This window comes from Notolepis coatsorum (assembly GCF_963971535.1).
Source record: "Notolepis coatsorum genome assembly, chromosome: 4".
NCBI lineage: Eukaryota > Metazoa > Chordata > Actinopteri > Aulopiformes > Paralepididae > Notolepis > Notolepis coatsorum.
In genome coordinates, this window is record NC_140168.1 from 73,081,344 (window position 1) to 73,101,858 (window position 20,515).

Here is a 20,515-nt window from a genome sequence, read left to right on the forward strand (position 1 = left end):
GCATAGTTTCGGAGTTGCTTAAGGTTAAAGGGTTAAGTTTAGGCGCTGTTAAGGAGCTGGTTAAGGTTAGAGTTTGTCTTAGAGAATGGCAATATTCTTTCGGAGTTGGTTATGCCTTATGGTTAAGGTTAGGCATGGTTAAGGTTAAGGTTAAGGTTAGGCATAGTTTCGGAGTTGCTTAAGGTTAAAGGGTTAAGTTTAGGCGCTGTTAAGGAGCTGGTTAAGGTTAGAGTTTGTCTTAGAGAATGGCAATAGACAGCCTATTTCTGCGTTGCAGCGCGAGGCAATAGACAGCCTATTTCCGCGCGACAGCTCTCAGCAGCCTCGTTGCGCGTCCTGAGGCTGCCGCGGGGCGTGGCCGCGCCTGTCACGTGCCTGTCGGGGCCAATCAGGCCTACCCCGGCCGGAAGTAACTTACAGTTGCGGAACAGTAACAGGCGTGGCGGTCACGTGTACCCATTCTGCAATCTGTTAATAAAGTTTTCAATCAATCAATCAATCCCGCAGTGCAACGTGACCCAAATCAGCCAATGCCCGCAGTGCAACACTCCAATTCAGCCATTGGGTGGAACGGTCACGTGACCCAAATCAGCCAATGGAAGCGTCCGGGACCTCAGCCTGCGGGACCCCAGCCTGCTGGAGATGTGGTTCTGCAGCTGCATACTATTGTTACGCCTACCGTAGCCGCGCCTTCTGCCTTCTACCCGTTTCTCGTCACTCTGGAGGAGCAGCATGGCAGGATACACACATGTGTGAAGAAGTAGGCTAACGCTAACAGCATAAACAATAGCAAACAATAATAACTTTACAAGACGTCACCTTGGTAAAGGTTTTATCTTCTACATCGTGTGTGAGTGTGAGCATTATTATTATTATTATTATAATGGGACTTCTAGCGAAATTGTCGGATATCCTCGTTCAGCTGTCAAAAGTATTGAAGCTAACTGGAGCCTGTTAGCTCTGCTACTGTTTATTATTATTATTATTACATCGAAGATAAACTACGCGTTTGCTACAAACAACCCTGACCCTCGTTTCTTCTGGTCGTTGTTTCAGACATTGGTCACAGTTATATAAGATGTAGTTGGACTGTTTCAGCAGATATTGTTGACCAGAGTTATAATAATTACTATGGATTTTATGGTGTTTTTTGTTCTGGATCTATTGGGATGTTTCTTCTTGACTTGCAAAGCCCATGGGGGGGCAATAATTCCATGTGATCTCGGGCTCTACAAATACATTTGATTTGATTATGTAGTCATATTGTTTCAGCAGATATTATTGACCAGTTGTGTTATTGTTTCAGATCACAGTGATAATAACGTCAGTTCTGTTGCTCCACCATGTTGAGTGACTCTGAAGCCAAGGAGCTGCTCCCCTTCCTGACCCCTGACACACGACCCGATGTCAAAGGTCACGCCACGGAATACATCCTGGGCCTATCAGGAAACAGGTAACATGGGGGGTAATGTTGATATGGTAAATAATATATGTTACATGATATGAATGAATGAATGAAAACTTTATTTAACAGATTGCAGAATGGGTACAATACAGTACGGCTCAATACACACAATTGTTAAGGGGATGCAGACCAGAGAAAGACGTTTGTCTTGTTTACACCAGGGTCCCCCATTTTCAATTCATAATGACATTTATGACATACACGACATACATGACATCATGACATTTATGGCATAGGGACATACATGACATACAGGTATATAGTACTGTTACATTTGTGACATATATGATATGCAAATATACAGTACTGTTACCCATAGATCCTGACAGAGAATATATACATATGATGGGGAGGAGACTGTACATTAGGAGGGGGTGGGTGGGTGGGAGAGAAATATACATACGGTGGGGAGAGAATATATACATATGGTGGGGAGGAGACTGTCTATTAGGAGGGGGTGGGTGGGTGGGTGGGAGAGAAATATACATACGGTGGGGAGAGAATATATACATATGGTGGGGAGGAGACTGTCTATTAGGAGGGGGTGGGGGGGTTTGGACATTTACGGTGGCCAGTTTCGAATTGCAGTCTCCCGTAGGTGCTCTTTTAGAGCGGTTTTGAATGTGGGTAGGCATTCACATTCCTTTACAGCTTTGGGTAGGGCGTTCCACATTGATGTGGCATAATTGCGAAACGTGTTTAGTCCCTTGTTTGAGCCGAATCTGTGTTTAACATGATTTGTTGGGGGGAGGCCACATGGGGGACATGTCAATTGGAGGGTTCCGGGGACCCCATGGTAGCCTTGCATCGGTAGTCTGTGATACCGGTGTTACTCTGTGTTTAGGCATCCACAGAATACATCACCTGCGTGTATGCGTTTTCTTTTTTATATAGAAATAAAAACCGGGACATTGAATCCATGTGTTGTGTGCATTCCAGCTCAATGAAATGATAAGGTAGCAGTCCATACAAGATAAGGTATTTCTGTTCTTTCATCTACATCATATCATTGAGCTGTAATTATCTCAACACAAGGATTCAATGTCCCTGATGACATCGCTGGTGGCCATATTCAAACTAATCTCCCAATAACTGTCAAACTAAATTAACGAACACATTTATTACTGGATCTTGTAAACAAGTCTCAGTGAAACAGTAGTATCATGTTTTATCTGCTTGCACCGCTGCACAAAAATATGGCATGTTCTTTTGAAAGTGGTAACTACATGTTACAGGCAGCCATGTTGGAAGAAAGAGAACTATACAAACATTCTCTGCAAGGCCTCTATTCGGGTAGTGAAGTGTGGGGGGGTATTTGAACTTGCGAGTGTGTGTCCACCAAGGGGCTGTTACTATGCGGGTTCAACCTCATTAAATGTGTTTGAATGAGTCTGTATGATACCAGATGAGAAAACAATATGGTAAAGGTTGAAAATAATTTTCCTCTTACCACCTGTCTGTCCCTCAGAGATGGCTGCCGTTATCTCCGCTCCATGCCCGACGTCCTAAAAATGGTGGTCATCCTGACCTCTGACCCTTCTATTGCCATAGCGAAGGACTGTTATCACGCCCTCATCAACCTTTCCGCCGACGAGACACTACACGAGGTGGGACGCCAGGAAATATTTTCTTTTCTTTTTCAAAAACAAACAACATTGATGACAACAATAACTACAATAATGACAAGACAACAAAAATAACAAACACAGACCCAAAACCTGACAAAAAAACAAACAAATACAAAATATACCCAGTCCCCCCCTCACTATTCTATCACCTTTAGCTCTATCAACCCTGCTCCCCCCTTCTAATCCATATCGCCAGCCCCAATACGACAGCCGCCCGAGTCATCCTCCAAGCCTCGGAAGTCAGTCACAAGTCATACGAGTCAGGTAAATGGGGATTTTTTTTAAGTAACAAGTGTTCTGACTGCCGAGGACACAGGCAATAAGCCAGGAAGATGCAGCAATGTGAGGAAAGAGTACAGTCTCAATTTAACAAAATAGGGAACGACCTAGGCAACTACTGTATGAGGCCAACGATATATTGATCCATCAACCATAAGGGTTGGCGTCACATACTTACTACCTAATCTAATGTTCTCCAGTTTACTTAATTAAAATTTTCTTTTTTAGATACACCAAGTGAGAGTTCAAAAAGAGCAAAACCTTTTTGTCTCATTTGTTGCTTCTTTGTCATGTTTATATTGTTGTGTTAGAGATAATTAATTTGTTATTATTATGGGAAATGTGCTTACCCATAGCACAAAAAGTCAATGGAAGTGGATAAATATTAATGGATATCAACCGGATACAGCTAGGCTAGCTGGTCTACATACGCTTCCATTAATTTGTGCTAAGCTGGGCTAGCTTGCATCCGGATAGCTTTCTACTGAACGCACAGAGGGGAAATTGGTATCTTATCTTCCTGTCTGACTCTGGAGAAGACGGTAAGCACATTTCCCATAATGTTGGCGTGTTCCTAGTTAACTGGTTCTAATCTGATAGGTTGTGTTTGTGAATCACATACTACAGAGTAAAATTATCCCACAGCCAACTCAGTACATATCGTCAAGCCAGAGATATAGTCCTAAACTACTGAGCATGCTCCAGCTTCCTGCTTTACAGAGATATAGTCCTAAACTACTGAGCATGCTCCAGCTTCCTGCTTTAAAGAGATATAGTCCTAAACTACTGAGCATGCTCCAGCTTCCTGCTTTACAGAGATATAGTCCTAAACTACTGAGCATGCTCCAGCTTCCTGCTTTACATAGATATAGTCCTAAACTACTGAGCATGCTCCAGCTTCCTGCTTTACAGAGATATACCTGTAGTCCTAAACTACTGAGCATGCTCCAGCTTCCTGCTTTACAGAGATATACCTGTAGTCCTAAAATACTTAGCGTGCTCCAGCTTCCTGCTTTACAGAGATATACCTGTAGTCCTAAACTACTGAGCATGCTCCAGCTTCCTGCTTTTCGAAGGACTACACTTAGGCGAAAATGAGCGGGTGTCAGACAACAGCAGTAAAAGGCCACTCCTACAAAACACACAAGGAGGAACGTTTACTTGTAGTTACTGCGTTGCCTGACAAGAGAGAGAGAGAGGCTGAGGTATCAGGACATTCAAATGACCCGGCCATCGTATAGCTTCTAAATCGAGGGTAGAGGGTGGTGTCATTATGACGTCTTCCACTGCCCATGAGGCTTTGACCTCATAGAGAGAATGTCCTGGGTGGGATTTATCTTCATTGTTGAAGACGGACAACTAGCTTGTTGGCAACGTAAGCACGTCTGCTCCATACTGTTTGGCTGACGTTGTAAACATTCAAACAGCAGATTGTGTTTTGAATAAACATAGTAGATAGTAGTATATAGACCTATTAGCATGGTACATAGTAGGTGTTGGTTAAGTACATAATGGTAAAAGCCACAAGGTTATTATTTTAGATATTGATTGAAGAGGTTTCAGCTATCCTGACTGGTGGGAAGTTCCACAATCATAGAGCAGGACAGCACGAGCTGCTTTGATGAATTTATGAACACACCCTGAAAAGTAGAGTCAGTATTGAAACAGTGTGATGTCGATTCCATGTTCTGAAAAATACATTTCTATTCTGCTCTCTGTCCTCTTCTCCTATGCTCTCTCCTCCTCTCCTCTTATCCTATGCTAAATTCCTCCTCCCCTCTTCTCCTGTGCTCTCTCCTCTCCTCTCCTCTTCCACCAGGTGCTGGTGACAGAAGCCAATGTTTTGCCAACGTTATTCAAGAACCTTCTCGACCCAGAGTTCATGTTCTCTGACCGGATCTGTACCATCCTGACCAACTTGTCCCGCCACTTGAAGACCTGCAAGACCGTCTTCAAGGTCAGCCAGGATAAAACTATAGCTATATGAGAGACTGGACTTTCTTCAAGGTCAGCCCGGATAAAACTATAGCTATATGAGGGACTGGACTTTCTTCAAGGTCAGCCAGGATAAAACTATAGCTATATGAGAGACTGGACTTTCTTCAAGGTCAGCCCGGATAAAACTATAGCTATATGAGGGACTGGACTTTCTTCAAGGTTAGCCCGGATAAAACTATAGCTATATGGAAGACAGGACTGTCTTCAAGGTCAGTCAGCTGTATCTGTTAGCTGATATTATCTACCAGGGCTAGATGGCTGTATCTGTTAGCTGGCATTATCTGTACCAGGGCTAGACAGATGTGTTTGTTAGCTGATATGATCTGTACCAGGGCTAGACAGCTGTATCTGTTAGCTGATATGATCTACCAGGGCTAGATGGTATCTACCAGGGCTAGGTGGCTGTATCTGTTAGCTTAGCTGGCATTATCTGTACCAGGGCTAGATGGCTGTATCTATTAGCTTAGCTGGCATTATCTGTACCAGGGCTAGACAGATGTGTTTGTTAGCTGGCATTATCTGTACCAGGGCTAGACAGATGTGTTTGTTAGCTGGCATTATCTGTACCAGGGATAGACAGATGTGTTTGTTAGCTGGCATTATTTGTACCACATATATATAATTATATATGTATCACCATATATAATATATCATATATATAATGTTATCTGCAAAAGTTTGACTGATAAAGCCCCGGTAACATCTAACAGTTATCTAACAGTTTCTCACTCGTTCTCTCTTATCTCACGCTCTGTGTTCTCTGTTCTCTGGGTCCACCAGGTTCTCCAGGAGGAGAATGTCGGTCTGGCCAAGCTGGTGGAGATCTTATGTACCGAGGGATACAACAAGATGGCATCTCTCCATTACCTAGCACCTCTACTGTCTAACCTGACCCAACTACCAGAGATCAGACACTTTATACTGGATAAAGACAGGTAGGACCTCTACTGTCTAGACCAGGGGTTCTCAACCTTTTGTATACCACGACCCCATTTCATTTAGGATTTCTTTTGGCGACCCCACACTTAATGTATCGCGTAATTTCAATGTGGAAATAAGGAATATCAAAATAAAAGCGCACATTGTTGAATTTGATCATGCATATTTATTAGAAAATGAAATTACAGCACTTATCAATTAAATTAATTGTTTCTGTATACACATTTATAAAACTAGGCATATTTATCGAAACCCCCTGATTCTGCGGATCAATTATCATTTGAAGCCCTGTCCCTGCACAATTAGGACATATCAACCCACCGATCTGTTCATTCAAACACGCTACATGAACTACCAGCCACTATCAGCCATTGCCCCGCTGTCCAAACACTCCTGCTTTCCAAGTGACAGCTTACGCATCGATGCACTTTGTGAAGGCATTTCATCTTCTGCTTCAGTATTTTCATTTTCCTTTCCATCTTCTTGCAAGTGACAACTGTTGTCGTATTTTCGATGAGGCTTTTACACACAGGTCCGCGTTTTGACAGGTCCCACGGAGAAAAGCTATGTCAGGAATGTCAGAGCATGTGATGCATCTGAACCAATCACGTTGTCAGAAATCTGCATCAGCCAATGGGAGCTCGTTGTTTGTGGCAAACCCCCCCCCCCCTACAACGGTGCCTCATATGATATTGGGCAGAGAGCAACCGTGCTGAATTTAGGCTAAATCTACAGGTGCAGCATGACAAAGTATAGTAAAATAAACACCTAAATGTGTATTTTGAATGTTTCCTTTCCACTAGTCTGAAGGAAGACATGTTATGGAAGCAAAATAGCTCAAAAATAGCACTAGACTCTCTTGCCAGCATTTGGAACACACGGCCAGCCGGCACCGCTTCAGGTCACACAAAAGACCAGACGTGGCCTCCATGATTATACCTGCGCAGGATGTAGTGAGATGTGTATTGGAACTGCGTCGGCCTCCGTTGATGAGGGGGCGAGACATGGCAAATACAAACGGCTGCCAGGTGGAAAACAATCTGATCTTGATCTTTTTTTCTTAATTCTTTTGCCAATGTGCCCCACTTTGGGTCGCGACCCGTAGTTTGAGAACTGCTGGTCTAGACCATACACTTTATACTTTATACTGTCTAGACCAGGGGTCACCAACCTTTTTGAAACTGAGAGCTACTTCATGGGTACTGAGTCATACGAAGGGCTACCAGTTTGACACTCTTCTGAAATAACAAATTTGCTCAGTTTGACTTTAGTTATATATTATTATCAAGGATGAATGATACTCATCTTTGTGAAGACACTGATCACGTTAATGATTTCTCACTATAATTATCAACAATGACTGAACAAGGTGGGAAACCGATAATATCAATATTCAACACTTTATACACCCAGGCTTGCCGCTGGCGACTTATGTGGTCCTTGGGGCTACCTGGTACCCGCGGGCACCGTGTTGGTGATCCCTGGTCTAGACCAGACACTTTATACTGGATAAAGACCTGTAATACTGGATAAAGACGGGTAGGACCTCTACTGTCTAACCTGAGACCAGACACTTAATACTGGATAAAGACAGGTAGGATATCTACTGTATATTGATATCATAGGTCTATGGCTGTAGGCTAATAGTGTGTGTGTGTGTGTCTGTGTCTGTCTGTCTGTCTGTCTGTCTTCTCTCTCTCTCTCTCTCTCTCTCTCTCTCTCTCTCTCTCTCTCTCTCTCTAGGTGTGTTATTCAGAGGCTGTTGCCCTACACCCAGTATGAGGCCTCGACAGTCAGGAGGGGAGGAGTCATCGGAACCCTACGCAACTGCTGCTTTGACCACGGTAGCGCACGCATATGCACACGCACGGTTGGGTTTGAAGCAGACATGAAACACCCATGTGATCATTACCAACATGTTACTGATTGTATATAATGGTACTACCTGTATGTACAATAGGAATAGCCCTGGTTACACATGTTTATTGAAATGCATTGTGATATTATTTATTTCTCTATAGATATATATTATTCTATTATCTTTAAAGAAACCAAATATGTAGACTATAATTTGAGGTAGGTAGTTATGATTACAGTGTAGGGCAGTTGTAGACCGCAGTAGGCAGGTATAAATTGAGTATAGACCTGTTTGCTGTATACAAACATACCGTGTTCGAGGCCATCAGCAATACCAACTGAGTCACGTGACTAAGTTGCCCCCTACCTGCGTGAGCTGCTGCGCTAAAAAAGTATGACTGGGCTCTATGGAGAAACCATGACACTCTCCTGACTAAAAGTTGTTTCAAACGAAAACGTCTGGATGTAATTTTGTAATTTTCACCTTTTACATAACGGAACGTAGGCCAAATGCGTCCACATTTTTATAGGATTCTATCACATTTTCATAACAATAGCACCCTGCGCCGTTTTCATTGAGTTTTCTTACAAATTAACGATGCTCTATGTTGTCCTTTATATGCCGATTATCATTAGAATCTTAAATTGTACCATATGTCCCCCTTTAGACAACATATGTAACGCTACCAGCGCACTTTTGTTAAGATAATTAGTTGGCCATTCTCGGTCGCTATACCGAGGTCGCAGTATCGTTTAACGCTGTTTAGATCACGTCGGAGAATATAGACACATCCCAGTGACCTGCGACCTGTGCTAACGCTCTTGGGAAATGCAGTGTTGTAGTTCTCAACATTTTCAGCCTTTAATTTTAAACCAATGCTGCCATCTACTGACAACAAAAAAGTGTTGTCTAATCGTCACCTTGAGAGCCACTTCCGTATACAGCGACGCCCCAAACCCATTCTAGAGATTCCCACTTTTTGCTGGGAGTGGGGCGTGGCCGTATTTGGTCCCAGACAATAAGAGTGGCCGCGATTGGTCACTGTGACGTTATCTAGCTTTGGCATGGATTGATTGTTTAGATCGCTATAGTCAAGTTAGACCGCGCTCACAAGTACTCACACTGGGTGCTGTAATCCCATAAAGTTCAGTATAACAAAGCAGGGTAGCCGGACCAGCACTCACAGGTTCAATGTTTTTTTAATTGGCAGCCTGAATCAAAGCAGACATGTTTCGGACTAATGTCCTTCTTCAGTGGTATGGCTAGCACTGGAAATGAATTCAAGGTGATGATTATATACACCTGGCAGGTAAATGACACGGCAGGAAATGACATCACAACGCAGGTGTGCCTATGCAATATGACTAAATTAATGACCTATCAAAATAGAGTACAATCATAATTTATACATATGTATAGATATATCTATATCTATCATCAATAAATTTATAAACAATACAATACAAAACGAAACAAAATTACCAGAAACTTGATAACATATAGCATGCCCTTTCATTTATAGGGCTAATTGAGCCACTTTACTTGAATTGAATTAATTGATTTCAAATTATCCATAGGGCATCCAAGTTTGGCAACAAACAACATCTTTAATCAGACCAGAAATAACAATGTGGGAGTAAGGAGGTTAAAGGAAACAGGTTAAGACGTTCTCTTCATTCATACCTTTAGGTTCGATACAATTAAACAGGTGGATATAATAACATTCACGTTGCAGCAGCAGTTTGTGTCTGTCTCCACCTCGCGCTGGCCTGAGTACTAGCTCTAGTCCCATATATTTGAGGTCGTTGACGGTATGCTTACACTTAGAGAAATGCCGAGCTACCGATGACTTGACATCTAAATTCCTCACAGCACATTTGTGTTCACTTATTCTTGATTTAAAGGCTCTCGTTGTTTTGCCCACATAGGAAAAATTACAAGGACATTTTAGCAAATACACCAGATTGGACGAATTACACGTTATCCGTCCTTTGACTCGGATATTTTTCCCCGTTTTTGGATGTGCGAAAAATTTATCTTTAATCATACCCTGGCACTGAACACAGGATTGGCAGGGAACATTTCCGTCTGGGATGTTGGACATAAAATGAGAAGGTTTCTTTAAGGGCAAATCAGTTTTGACTAGGAGATTAGATAAATTTGCTTGTCTCTTGTAAAAATAGTTAGGCGAATGCTGAAACGCTGTCCCTATGAGAGGGTCGGACTGCAGAATATGCCAATGTTTATTGACAATAGTCCGCGTGTCTCTCGTAATAGGGCTGTAAGTAGACACGAAAGATACTTTGTCAGGTTTATCTTCTTTCTTTCTGGGGATAAACAACGTGGCCCTGTCGATATGCTTGGTTTTATTAAAGGCTTTTAGTGTCAAATCAGCACTATATCCTCTCTCGTGGAAACTGCCACGGAGTACCTTTGCTTGTGCAATAAATGTATCGTCAGTATCACATATTCTCTTATAGCGAAGTATTTGGCTATAAGGAAGACTGTTCTTCAAGGCTGGGGTGTGATAACTAGAATAATGTAAGAACGAGTTACGATCCGTCTCCTTTTTAAAAACCTCTGTGTGTAATGAGATGCCATCTGGGGCTTTCTTGATCAAAACATCGAGGAAGGGTAAATTATACATATCAAACTTTAATGTAAACTTTATCGTTCTTCTACAGGAGTTCAGGTACTCAAGGAAGGCAAAAAGTTCGGATGATGAACCAGACCAAATAAAAAACAGATCGTCAATATAGCGCATATACGATTTGACACATTTCTCAAACGGGTTATTATTAAAGATATGATCCACTTCATATTTGGACATATAAAGATTGGCTAGGTTCACAGCGGCTGGAGAGCCCATGCTGAGGCCTCTGTTTTGTAAATAGTGATTTGCCCTTAAAGAAACCTTCTCATTTTATGTCCAACATCCCAGACGGAAATGTTCCCTGCCAATCCTGTGTTCAGTGCCAGGGTATGATTAAAGATAAATTTTTCGCACATCCAAAAACGGGGAAAAATATCCGAGTCAAAGGACGGATAACGTGTAATTCGGCCAATCTGGTGTATTTGCTAAAATGTCCTTGTAATTTTTCCTATGTGGGCAAAACAACGAGAGCCTTTAAATCAAGAATAAGTGAACACAAATGTGCTGTGAGGAATTTAGATGTCAAGTCATCGGTAGCTCGGCATTTCTCTAAGTGTAAGCATACCGTCAACGACCTCAAATATATGGGACTAGAGCTAGTACTCAGGCCAGCGCGAGGTGGAGACAGACACAAACTGCTGCTGCAACGTGAATGTTATTATATCCACCTGTTTAATTGTATCGAACCTAAAGGTATGAATGAAGAGAACGTCTTAACCTGTTTCCTTTAACCTCCTTACTCCCACATTGTTATTTCTGGTCTGATTAAAGATGTTGTTTGTTGCCAAACTTGGATGCCCTATGGATAATTTGAAATCAATTAATTCAATTCAAGTAAAGTGGCTCAATTAGCCCTATAAATGAAAGGGCATGCTATATGTTATCAAGTTTCTGGTAATTTTGTTTCGTTTTGTATTGTATTGTTTATAAATTTATTGATGATAGATATAGATATATCTATACATATGTATAAATTATGATTGTACTCTATTTTGATAGGTCATTCATTTAGTCATATTGCATAGGCACACCTGCGTTGTGATGTCATTTCCTGCCGTGTCATTTACCTGCCAGGTGTATATAATCATCACCTTGAATTCATTTCCAGTGCTAGCCATACCACTGAAGAAGGACATTAGTCCGAAACATGTCTGCTTTGATTCAGGCTGCCAATTAAAAAAACATTGAACCTGTGAGTGCTGGTCCGGCTACCCTGCTTTGTTATACTGAACTTTATGGGATTACAGCACCCAGTGTGAGTACTTGTGAGCGCGGTCTAACTTGACTATATTGATTCAAAGCTACCCAAATAGCTTTCGAGACCTGCAGCTCCAAACATTTTTCTACGAACCCAATTCCCTGGAGGACGACAGCAGCTCATACTGCTAAACATGGAGAAAAGAGGCTTTGCTTTTTCCAAGGGGGAAAGCGACAGAATCTGCAGCTTATTCCCAGTGCCAGAGAGTTCGGCACCTGCTCCACCCAAAGGAAGAGAAGCACTGGCCTTGTCGCTCTCACGTCTAAGGCAGAGAGAGACGCGTACCCTACTCCACGGTACGACCCTCACCAATTACTGGCAGGATGCCATTATACCGAGGGGCCTTCGCATCAACAAAGAACCCACGCTGGGAAGAGATTCACCTGAGTTCTGTGAAAAGTGGTGTTCGATCCTGGATAAGTGTTCCATGGATCTACTGCTTTTAATCATAGATAATGAAGGCTCTAAATTAGCCAAAGTCAGAGAGGATCTTGCCTTGTTAGAGGAAGAAATTAAAACTATTCTAACCCCTGACCAACTGACCGAACTGCTCGTGTCAGTGAACCAGAAACTTGATAAGTATAAACAGGACATCGAACTGCACAAGAGAGCCAAGAGGAGAAGAGATGTTCAAGACTACGCAACACATATGGTGTATCCATGGCTCCACAATCCACCTTCCAGGAACCGCAGGCCGACTTGGCAGCCCAGAGACAGGCAACGACATACCGACTCCTCCTCCACAGCGGTGAGCTCCGACGAGGCGCCCTCTCAGCCAGGCAGATACCCGCTCCGGAGCCAGTCTGTTTTTCGAGGCGAGCAGGACGCTCCGCTCCCGCCCCGACCGGAGAGAGAACCCATAGGAAGACGAGGCGGGGCCAGAGGAAAAAATCCACGGTTCCGGTGATGAGCATTACATCTAACATTGTCAACATTTCAGATGTATTATTGAGCGACCCACATCATAATATCCTGTCTAAAGGTTTATCTTTTGTACCAGCCCGCAAGGTGGATGCATTTACTACTAAGGTAGAACTATTTAAGTTTTTTAGAAATATTAAGTTGAAAGCATTTTATGCCAGAGGGTTTGATAAGAGAACTCAATACGCTAATGAAAATGTGTTGATAAGTGATGATGATGCTGATGCTAGGCCTGAGATAGAGCCAGACACCTTTAAAAGAAAAGTATTTAAACCCCGTAGTCTGTTTACTCCCCATCTCAATCCTCCCTCAGTTGAAACTTTCTGCAGATTAGTACAAAATGATGTCCTTAAGTTATGTGAGACCAGTCACAAAGCCCATCTTTATCCAAATTTACTTGAATCGGAGTCTGCAGCACTGAAGGAGCTCATGAAGAAGGAAGATTTAATTTTTAGAAAAGCTGACAAGGGGTCTGGTATCGTGCTCCAAAACAAGAGCTCGTATATATCTGAGATAAACAGACAATTGAATGAGATTGAGGTATATACCCTTCTAAATTCAGACCCTGTGTTCAGATTTTCTACGGAAATCAAAACGGTCCTTAAAAGCCTGAGATTGTCTGAGGCAATTACAGAAAATGAATTCAAGTTTATGTTCGTAGAGTACCCGGTTACTCCTATTATTTACACTTTACCTAAAATCCATAAGGATATGATTAACCCTCCTGGTAGACCTATTGTTTCCGGTATTGGCTCTGCCACAGAAAAAATCTCTCAGTTCATTGATGCGCATATTAAGGATTTGGCCTCTTCTCAGCGTGGTTACTTGAAGGATACCACTACTTTTTTGAACAGGCTCTCGTCCTGCAACATTAGTCCTACAGACTTACTAGTTACCATAGATGTAGTCAGCCTTTACCCCAGCATTCCACATGCAGATGCGCTGGACGCGCTGAGTTTTTATTTAAACTCGAGGGAAGTATTACTCCCCCCTACAGAAGCGCTGGTTAGTTTAACGGATCTAGTTCTAACTAGAAATTATTTTAGATTCCAAGATAAATACTATTTACAAAACAGAGGCCTCAGCATGGGCTCTCCAGCCGCTGTGAACCTAGCCAATCTTTATATGTCCAAATATGAAGTGGATCATATCTTTAATAATAACCCGTTTGAGAAATGTGTCAAATCGTATATGCGCTATATTGACGATCTGTTTTTTATTTGGTCTGGTTCATCATCCGAACTTTTTGCCTTCCTTGAGTACCTGAACTCCTGTAGAAGAACGATAAAGTTTACATTAAAGTTTGATATGTATAATTTACCCTTCCTCGATGTTTTGATCAAGAAAGCCCCAGATGGCATCTCATTACACACAGAGGTTTTTAAAAAGGAGACGGATCGTAACTCGTTCTTACATTATTCTAGTTATCACACCCCAGCCTTGAAGAACAGTCTTCCTTATAGCCAAATACTTCGCTATAAGAGAATATGTGATACTGACGATACATTTATTGCACAAGCAAAGGTACTCCGTGGCAGTTTCCACGAGAGAGGATATAGTGCTGATTTGACACTAAAAGCCTTTAATAAAACCAAGCATATCGACAGGGCCACGTTGTTTATCCCCAGAAAGAAAGAAGATAAACCTGACAAAGTATCTTTCGTGTCTACTTACAGCCCTATTACGAGAGACACGCGGACTATTGTCAATAAACATTGGCATATTCTGCAGTCCGACCCTCTCATAGGGACAGCGTTTCAGCATTCGCCTAACTATTTTTACAAGAGACAAGCAAATTTATCTAATCTCCTAGTCAAAACTGATTTGCCCTTAAAGAAACCTTCTCATTTTATGACCAACATCCCAGACGGAAATTTTCCCTGCCAATCCTGTGTTCAGTGCCAGGGTATGATTAAAGATAAATTTTTCGCACATCCAAAAACGGGGAAAAATATCCGAGTCAAAGGACGGATAACGTGTAATTCGTCCAATCTGGTGTATTTGCTAAAATGTCCTTGTAATTTTTCCTATGTGGGCAAAACAACGAGAGCCTTTAAATCAAGAATAAGTGAACACAAATGTGCTGTGAGGAATTTAGATGTCAAGTCATCGGTAGCTCGGCATTTCTCTAAGTGTAAGCATACCGTCAACGACCTCAAATATATGGGACTAGAGCTAGTACTCAGGCCAGCGCGAGGTGGAGACAGACACAAACTGCTGCTGCAACGTGAATGTTATTATATCCACCTGTTTAATTGTATCGAACCTAAAGGTATGAATGAAGAGAACGTCTTAACCTGTTTCCTTTAACCTCCTTACTCCCACATTGTTATTTCTGGTCTGATTAAAGATGTTGTTTGTTGCCAAACTAGATGCCCTATGGATAATTTGAAATCAATTAATTCAATTCAAGTAAAGTGGCTCAATTAGCCCTATAAATGAAAGGGCATGCTATATGTTATCAAGTTTCTGGTAATTTTGTTTCGTTTTGTATTGTATTGTTTATAAATTTATTGATGATAGATATAGATATATCTATACATATGTATAAATTATGATTGTACTCTATTTTGATAGGTCATTCATTTAGTCATATTGCATAGGCACACCTGCGTTGTGATGTCATTTCCTGCCGTGTCATTTACCTGCCAGGTGTATATAATCATCACCTTGAATTCATTTCCAGTGCTAGCCATACCACTGAAGAAGGACATTAGTCCGAAACATGTCTGCTTTGATTCAGGCTGCCAATTAAAAAAACATTGAACCTGTGAGTGCTGGTCCGGCTACCCTGCTTTGTTATACTTGTTTAGATCGCTAGCATGGCTAACAAATTTCAAATATATTGTAGTCTGCCCTGTTGTTCTAACCAGGATTACGTTCCTTTTGCCCTCATTGATGCGCGCGCACACTGAGTCTGACGTATACAGCAAACGGGTCTATAGGCAACAGAGTCATGCTCTATACTGACATGTGGAGAGTGATGCCAGCCTCCCTGGTCCTTTTAGCACACCAGTTAGGCTGCACAGCCGAAAACCATCGTCGCTGCCAGTAGGTGGCGCCTGTAAACAATACCCAGGTAAAGATGATCTATTGTATGGGCTAGCGTGGCTGCCCCCTACTGGTTAATATGGGAATGAATAACCTAATTTTCTTCCAAACCAAGTGTTGGCTGTGTGTCATATTATTTAATGATGTTAAAATGTTGGAAGTGTTTCATGTCTGCTTTAAGGGTTAGTTTAGTTCCTTCACATGCTTTGGTCATTCTGAGATGAGGTGTGTGTGTGTGTGTGTGTGTGTGTGTGTGTGTGTGTGTGTGTGTGTGTGTGTGTGTGTGTGTGTGTGTGTGTCTCTCTCTCTCTCTCTCTCTCTCTCTCTCTCTCTCTCTCTCTCTCTCTCTCTCTCTCTCTCTCTCTCTCTCTCTATCTCTATCTCCAGCCCATCATGAGTGGTTGTTAAGCGACAAGGTGGACATCCTGCCATTCCTCCTGTTGCCATTGGCTGGTCCTGAAGAACTGACAGAGGAGGAGAACGAAGGTGTGTGTGTGTTGGAGCCGTCACTTCATCTACCTGCCAAAGTCTTACCGGACCAATCCTACCCATAGAACCATGATCCTGCCCTACTCTCTCTTGGCACAGAGTGTTCAGAGTAAAATGCAGATCGGTGTCACATTTAATGCAGGTCGATGTCAACCAACACGCCGAGCAGCCTTTTGTGTGACACCGGTGAGCGAACGTCCGCACGGTTAGAAAATTTTAGCTTGGATGGTTGGAAGGGCACCAATGGGGCACATCCTCTAGTTTTCGCCATTTAAAAGGGCACTTTAGTGTGACATTTTTCAACCGTGGGGGCAGTGTCGCTGCGCCTTCTTGCTCCTCCCTGTATTTGCAGCGGAGTTGCTTGTACATTTTTTATGTAAAGAAAAAAAGGCTCTCCAGAGGGGCAACTCAGCCAATCAGAGTAAACGGGCTGTTGCCCGGGCAACAATAGCCCATACCTGTGCACATCCCTGTATGTGCAGCAAGAGTCGGTACAGATGAGAACATTTCACTTTTCCTTCTAGAGTAGATTTTACTTTACGTGAAGCAGAGAAGGAAAACTAGAGACGACACGCGACACGACATGTTACACAATGTCAGCAGAGGATTTATCATTCGTTTAGTTTTAGTTCCACCTAGTGTCGTATAGTCCCCCCTGAGACGTCTTCGTCATATGGCTCCACGTACCGAACCGTAACGTCAGTACCGTGAAGTCACGGAACAAATACACGTACCATTACACCCCTATATACTATAACTTAATTTGTTATATATATATATTTGTCCATCCCACAATAATATATCGCTGCTGTCTGATGAAAACCTTGTATTAGTGTTAGTTATTTTCACGTTTTTACTTGAATGGAAAATGTACATGGTTCTCTGTGTTGTGACTAAATTTTATGACCAAAGGTCCTTGAAACCCATTCAAAACACAGTGTAGATAGAACTTCATAAATACATGGCTATACACAAGCTTGTTTTTCTTGATTCCTAAAAGGTTTACACGTATGGAGATATTATGTTTATGAGTTTATATATTCTAGATATAATGCTTTATATTTTATATATACCTTTTTAAACTAGCTTTTAAATTAAGTAATTTCTTTTTTTCTTATTTATTTCTATTATTTTTACTTACATTTTTTATCGTTTATTTTTTAATTTTTCTTATCGTTTAGTGTCTAATTTTGCTATTATTATTTATTTGTATTCTTTTTGTTTTGTTTATGTAAAGCAATCTGTATGAATGAATGGTGCTATATAAATAAAGTTATTATTATCATATATGCTATAACTTTATATATATATAATGTCCATTAGATCTACCAGTGGACCTCCAGTACCTTCCTGACGATAAGAAGAGAGAACCAGACCCTGACATCAGGAAGATGTTACTAGAGACTCTCATACTGGTGGGTCTCACACACACGCACACACACGCACACGCACACACTCACACGCACACGCACACACACTAAAGACGATGGTATACAGAATGCTTATGATGTAATCATGTCTCTGTTCCTAGCTGACAGCAACCAAGACTTGCCGGCTGATGCTAAAGAAGAGGAACGTCTATCCAATCATACGAGAGCTACACCAATGGGAGAAGGAGCCTCATATAGGAGCGGTCTGTGAGAAACTGGTCCAGGTAGAAAGATATTGTACTATTATATAACTATCCTACTACTACTATTACTGGTCCATATAGAAAATAATCATATATAACTAACTATTAATATAATATAACTACTGTTCCAGGTAGAAATATACTATTATATAGTCAATAAAACTATTAACTCATTCAGTGCCAGCTATTAGACAGAGCCCGTCATAGCAAGGCCACGCTTTAAAAGATAGGAGTGCGTCACCTTGTTTGTAGAGCTATAACTATATTCTATATTATAGCTATGGATACAATACTATGGCCCATATCTATTGTTCAATATGTGAAAAATAATAATTTTTTCCATCCATACGTTCCCGCGTTATACCGTGGGGAATATAAGTATGGTTTTAAAGCGGTCTGGGGTCATTCCCGAAATGCTGAGTTATAGCCCTATACGTCAATTCTACTATAAACGTTGCCGTTTCTTGCCTGTACATGCTACTATTCCCAAATCACATCTATGTCATAGGTAGACTGGTTGTTTGTCAGTGGTCTCATTTGTTTACTGTAATTATACCAATCTGACAACGATCTGACGCCTCGTCCTCCAGGTGTTGATAGGAGATGAACCCGACGAGGGGATGGAGAACCTGATGGAGGTGCAGATCCCCGTCGAGGTGGAGGAGAAGCTGAAGCAGGCCGACACCAAGGAGCTGGAGGAGCTGGAGGAGGAGAAGAGGATACAGGAGGAGGAGGAGGAGAAGCTGAAACAGGCCGACACCAAGGAGCTGGAGGAGCTGGAGGAGGAGAAGAGGAGACAGGAGGAGGAGAAAGCTAAGGTTCCAGAAGAGATGGAGAGATAAGAGGGACAAACTGATGGATGGAACAACGAGGAGGAGGAATGGAACGTTCCGCTCCACAGCTACAGCAACAGACCTGAAGTCAGATACAGAGATTTCATTACCCGCTCCACAGCTACAGCAACAGACCTGAAGTCAGATACAGAGATCTCATTACCCGCTCCACAGCTACAGCAACAGACCTGAGGTCAGATACAGAGATCTCATTACCCGCTCCACAGCTACTCAACAGATCTGAACCATTATTTCAATGGATTGAACTCCAATCAGAAACTCCTGTTCCTTGTTTATCAAAACGTCATCTTTAGCAGTATTTGGTTGTTGACGTCTTAACGGCCACAAACGGTAAATCCTAGTTTGCTGCTGCCGAGTCGAGAGATTTACCGTTCAGGGGAAACTTTCAATGTATCCTGTGGAAAACGAGACAAATCTTTACTTTTGTAAATACAACGACTGGAATTGTTCAAGAAAAACAAAGGAATGTTCTTACAGGCATATATTTTCCAAGGCTTAGCCAAAAGTAATGGTGACTTGGTGTGCTCTCTCATCTGCTGTCTTGCAAGCACTGAACAAAATTAAAAGCTACGTCAAGCTCAAAGGACTAAACTTACATCCACAGAGCTTTTAGAAAGGTGCAGGATAAAAATAAATATTGATTTAATAAATATCATTTAAAAATGTTTTGCAGGTCCAAAATTAATGTTGTTTACATGTTGCATGCATATATCTCCTCTACTTACCATTTCCCCACATGGAATGCATCTGATTGTATAAATGACATGCTGGTGCTCTAGTGTGACATCTAGTGGCTGCATGTTATCTATTCTACACTACAGTATAGCACCTTTAAACCCAAATAGCTACACACAACCACAACTAGGTTTAGTGTGAATAGCGATAGCGTTATTAATGTTAGATGGGGACGTTGTTTATTTTCTTTCCAGCATTGCATCTCGCTGACTAGGCAACAGCGTGGACTCGATCCACCACCGCACCATTGGTCTACTGAGCTACAGAATGAGTGTTTACCTTTCAATCTGCTACGTTACTGACTGTACTGATGAACTACAGCTGGCTAACATTAGCTACCTCGCTAACATAGCAAATGGGTGTAATAAGCATGAGTGACAGGATGCTCATCAGCGACAGGGTTTTGTTTGTTTGTTTGTTTTGTTTATTTGTCACATATAAAATACATGTACTTTACGGTGAAATGCTTGGTTCTGTATGAGCCCCTGAGAGTGCTTCATACAGTAAAAAAAAGTAAGTAAAAGAGGAATATGCAATCTAAACTACAATCTAAGTACAATGAGTAAAAAAAAAAGTAAAAATGCAGACAATGAGGTACAAAACTTTAATGTAAGGTGCAAATGCAAATAAGGTATGAATGTAGTGCAAATCTCTTTAAATAGATAGATAAATATAATGTAGTCATTGTAGTGTTTGAGTGTCAATGTGAGTGTTTGTTTAAAGTGAGTGTGTGCATATGGATGTGTGTGCAATG

At 41.7% G+C, this 20,515-nt stretch overlaps 1 protein-coding gene across 2 annotated transcripts; it reads left to right on the forward strand.

Moving 5' to 3' along the window:
* Nucleotides 1–721: 721 nt before the first annotated feature.
* Nucleotides 722–19,657, forward strand: hgh1 (HGH1 homolog). Of its 2 annotated transcripts, none has more exons than XM_084312503.1 (10): nucleotides 722–850; nucleotides 1,307–1,453; nucleotides 2,934–3,072; nucleotides 5,192–5,329; nucleotides 6,151–6,305; nucleotides 8,053–8,153; nucleotides 16,438–16,536; nucleotides 17,863–17,954; nucleotides 18,071–18,193; nucleotides 18,763–19,657. In XM_084312503.1, the coding sequence occupies exons 2-10, from the start codon at nucleotides 1,344–1,346 to the stop codon at nucleotides 19,012–19,014; spliced, it is 1,209 nt and encodes a 402-aa protein (XP_084168629.1). In that variant the 5' UTR covers nucleotides 722–850; nucleotides 1,307–1,343; the 3' UTR covers nucleotides 19,015–19,657. The 2 variants fall into 2 exon arrangements, with proteins under 2 accessions (XP_084168629.1, XP_084168630.1); XM_084312504.1 differs by having other exon boundaries at nucleotides 729–823.
* The last annotated feature ends 858 nt before the right edge of the window (nucleotides 19,658–20,515 follow it).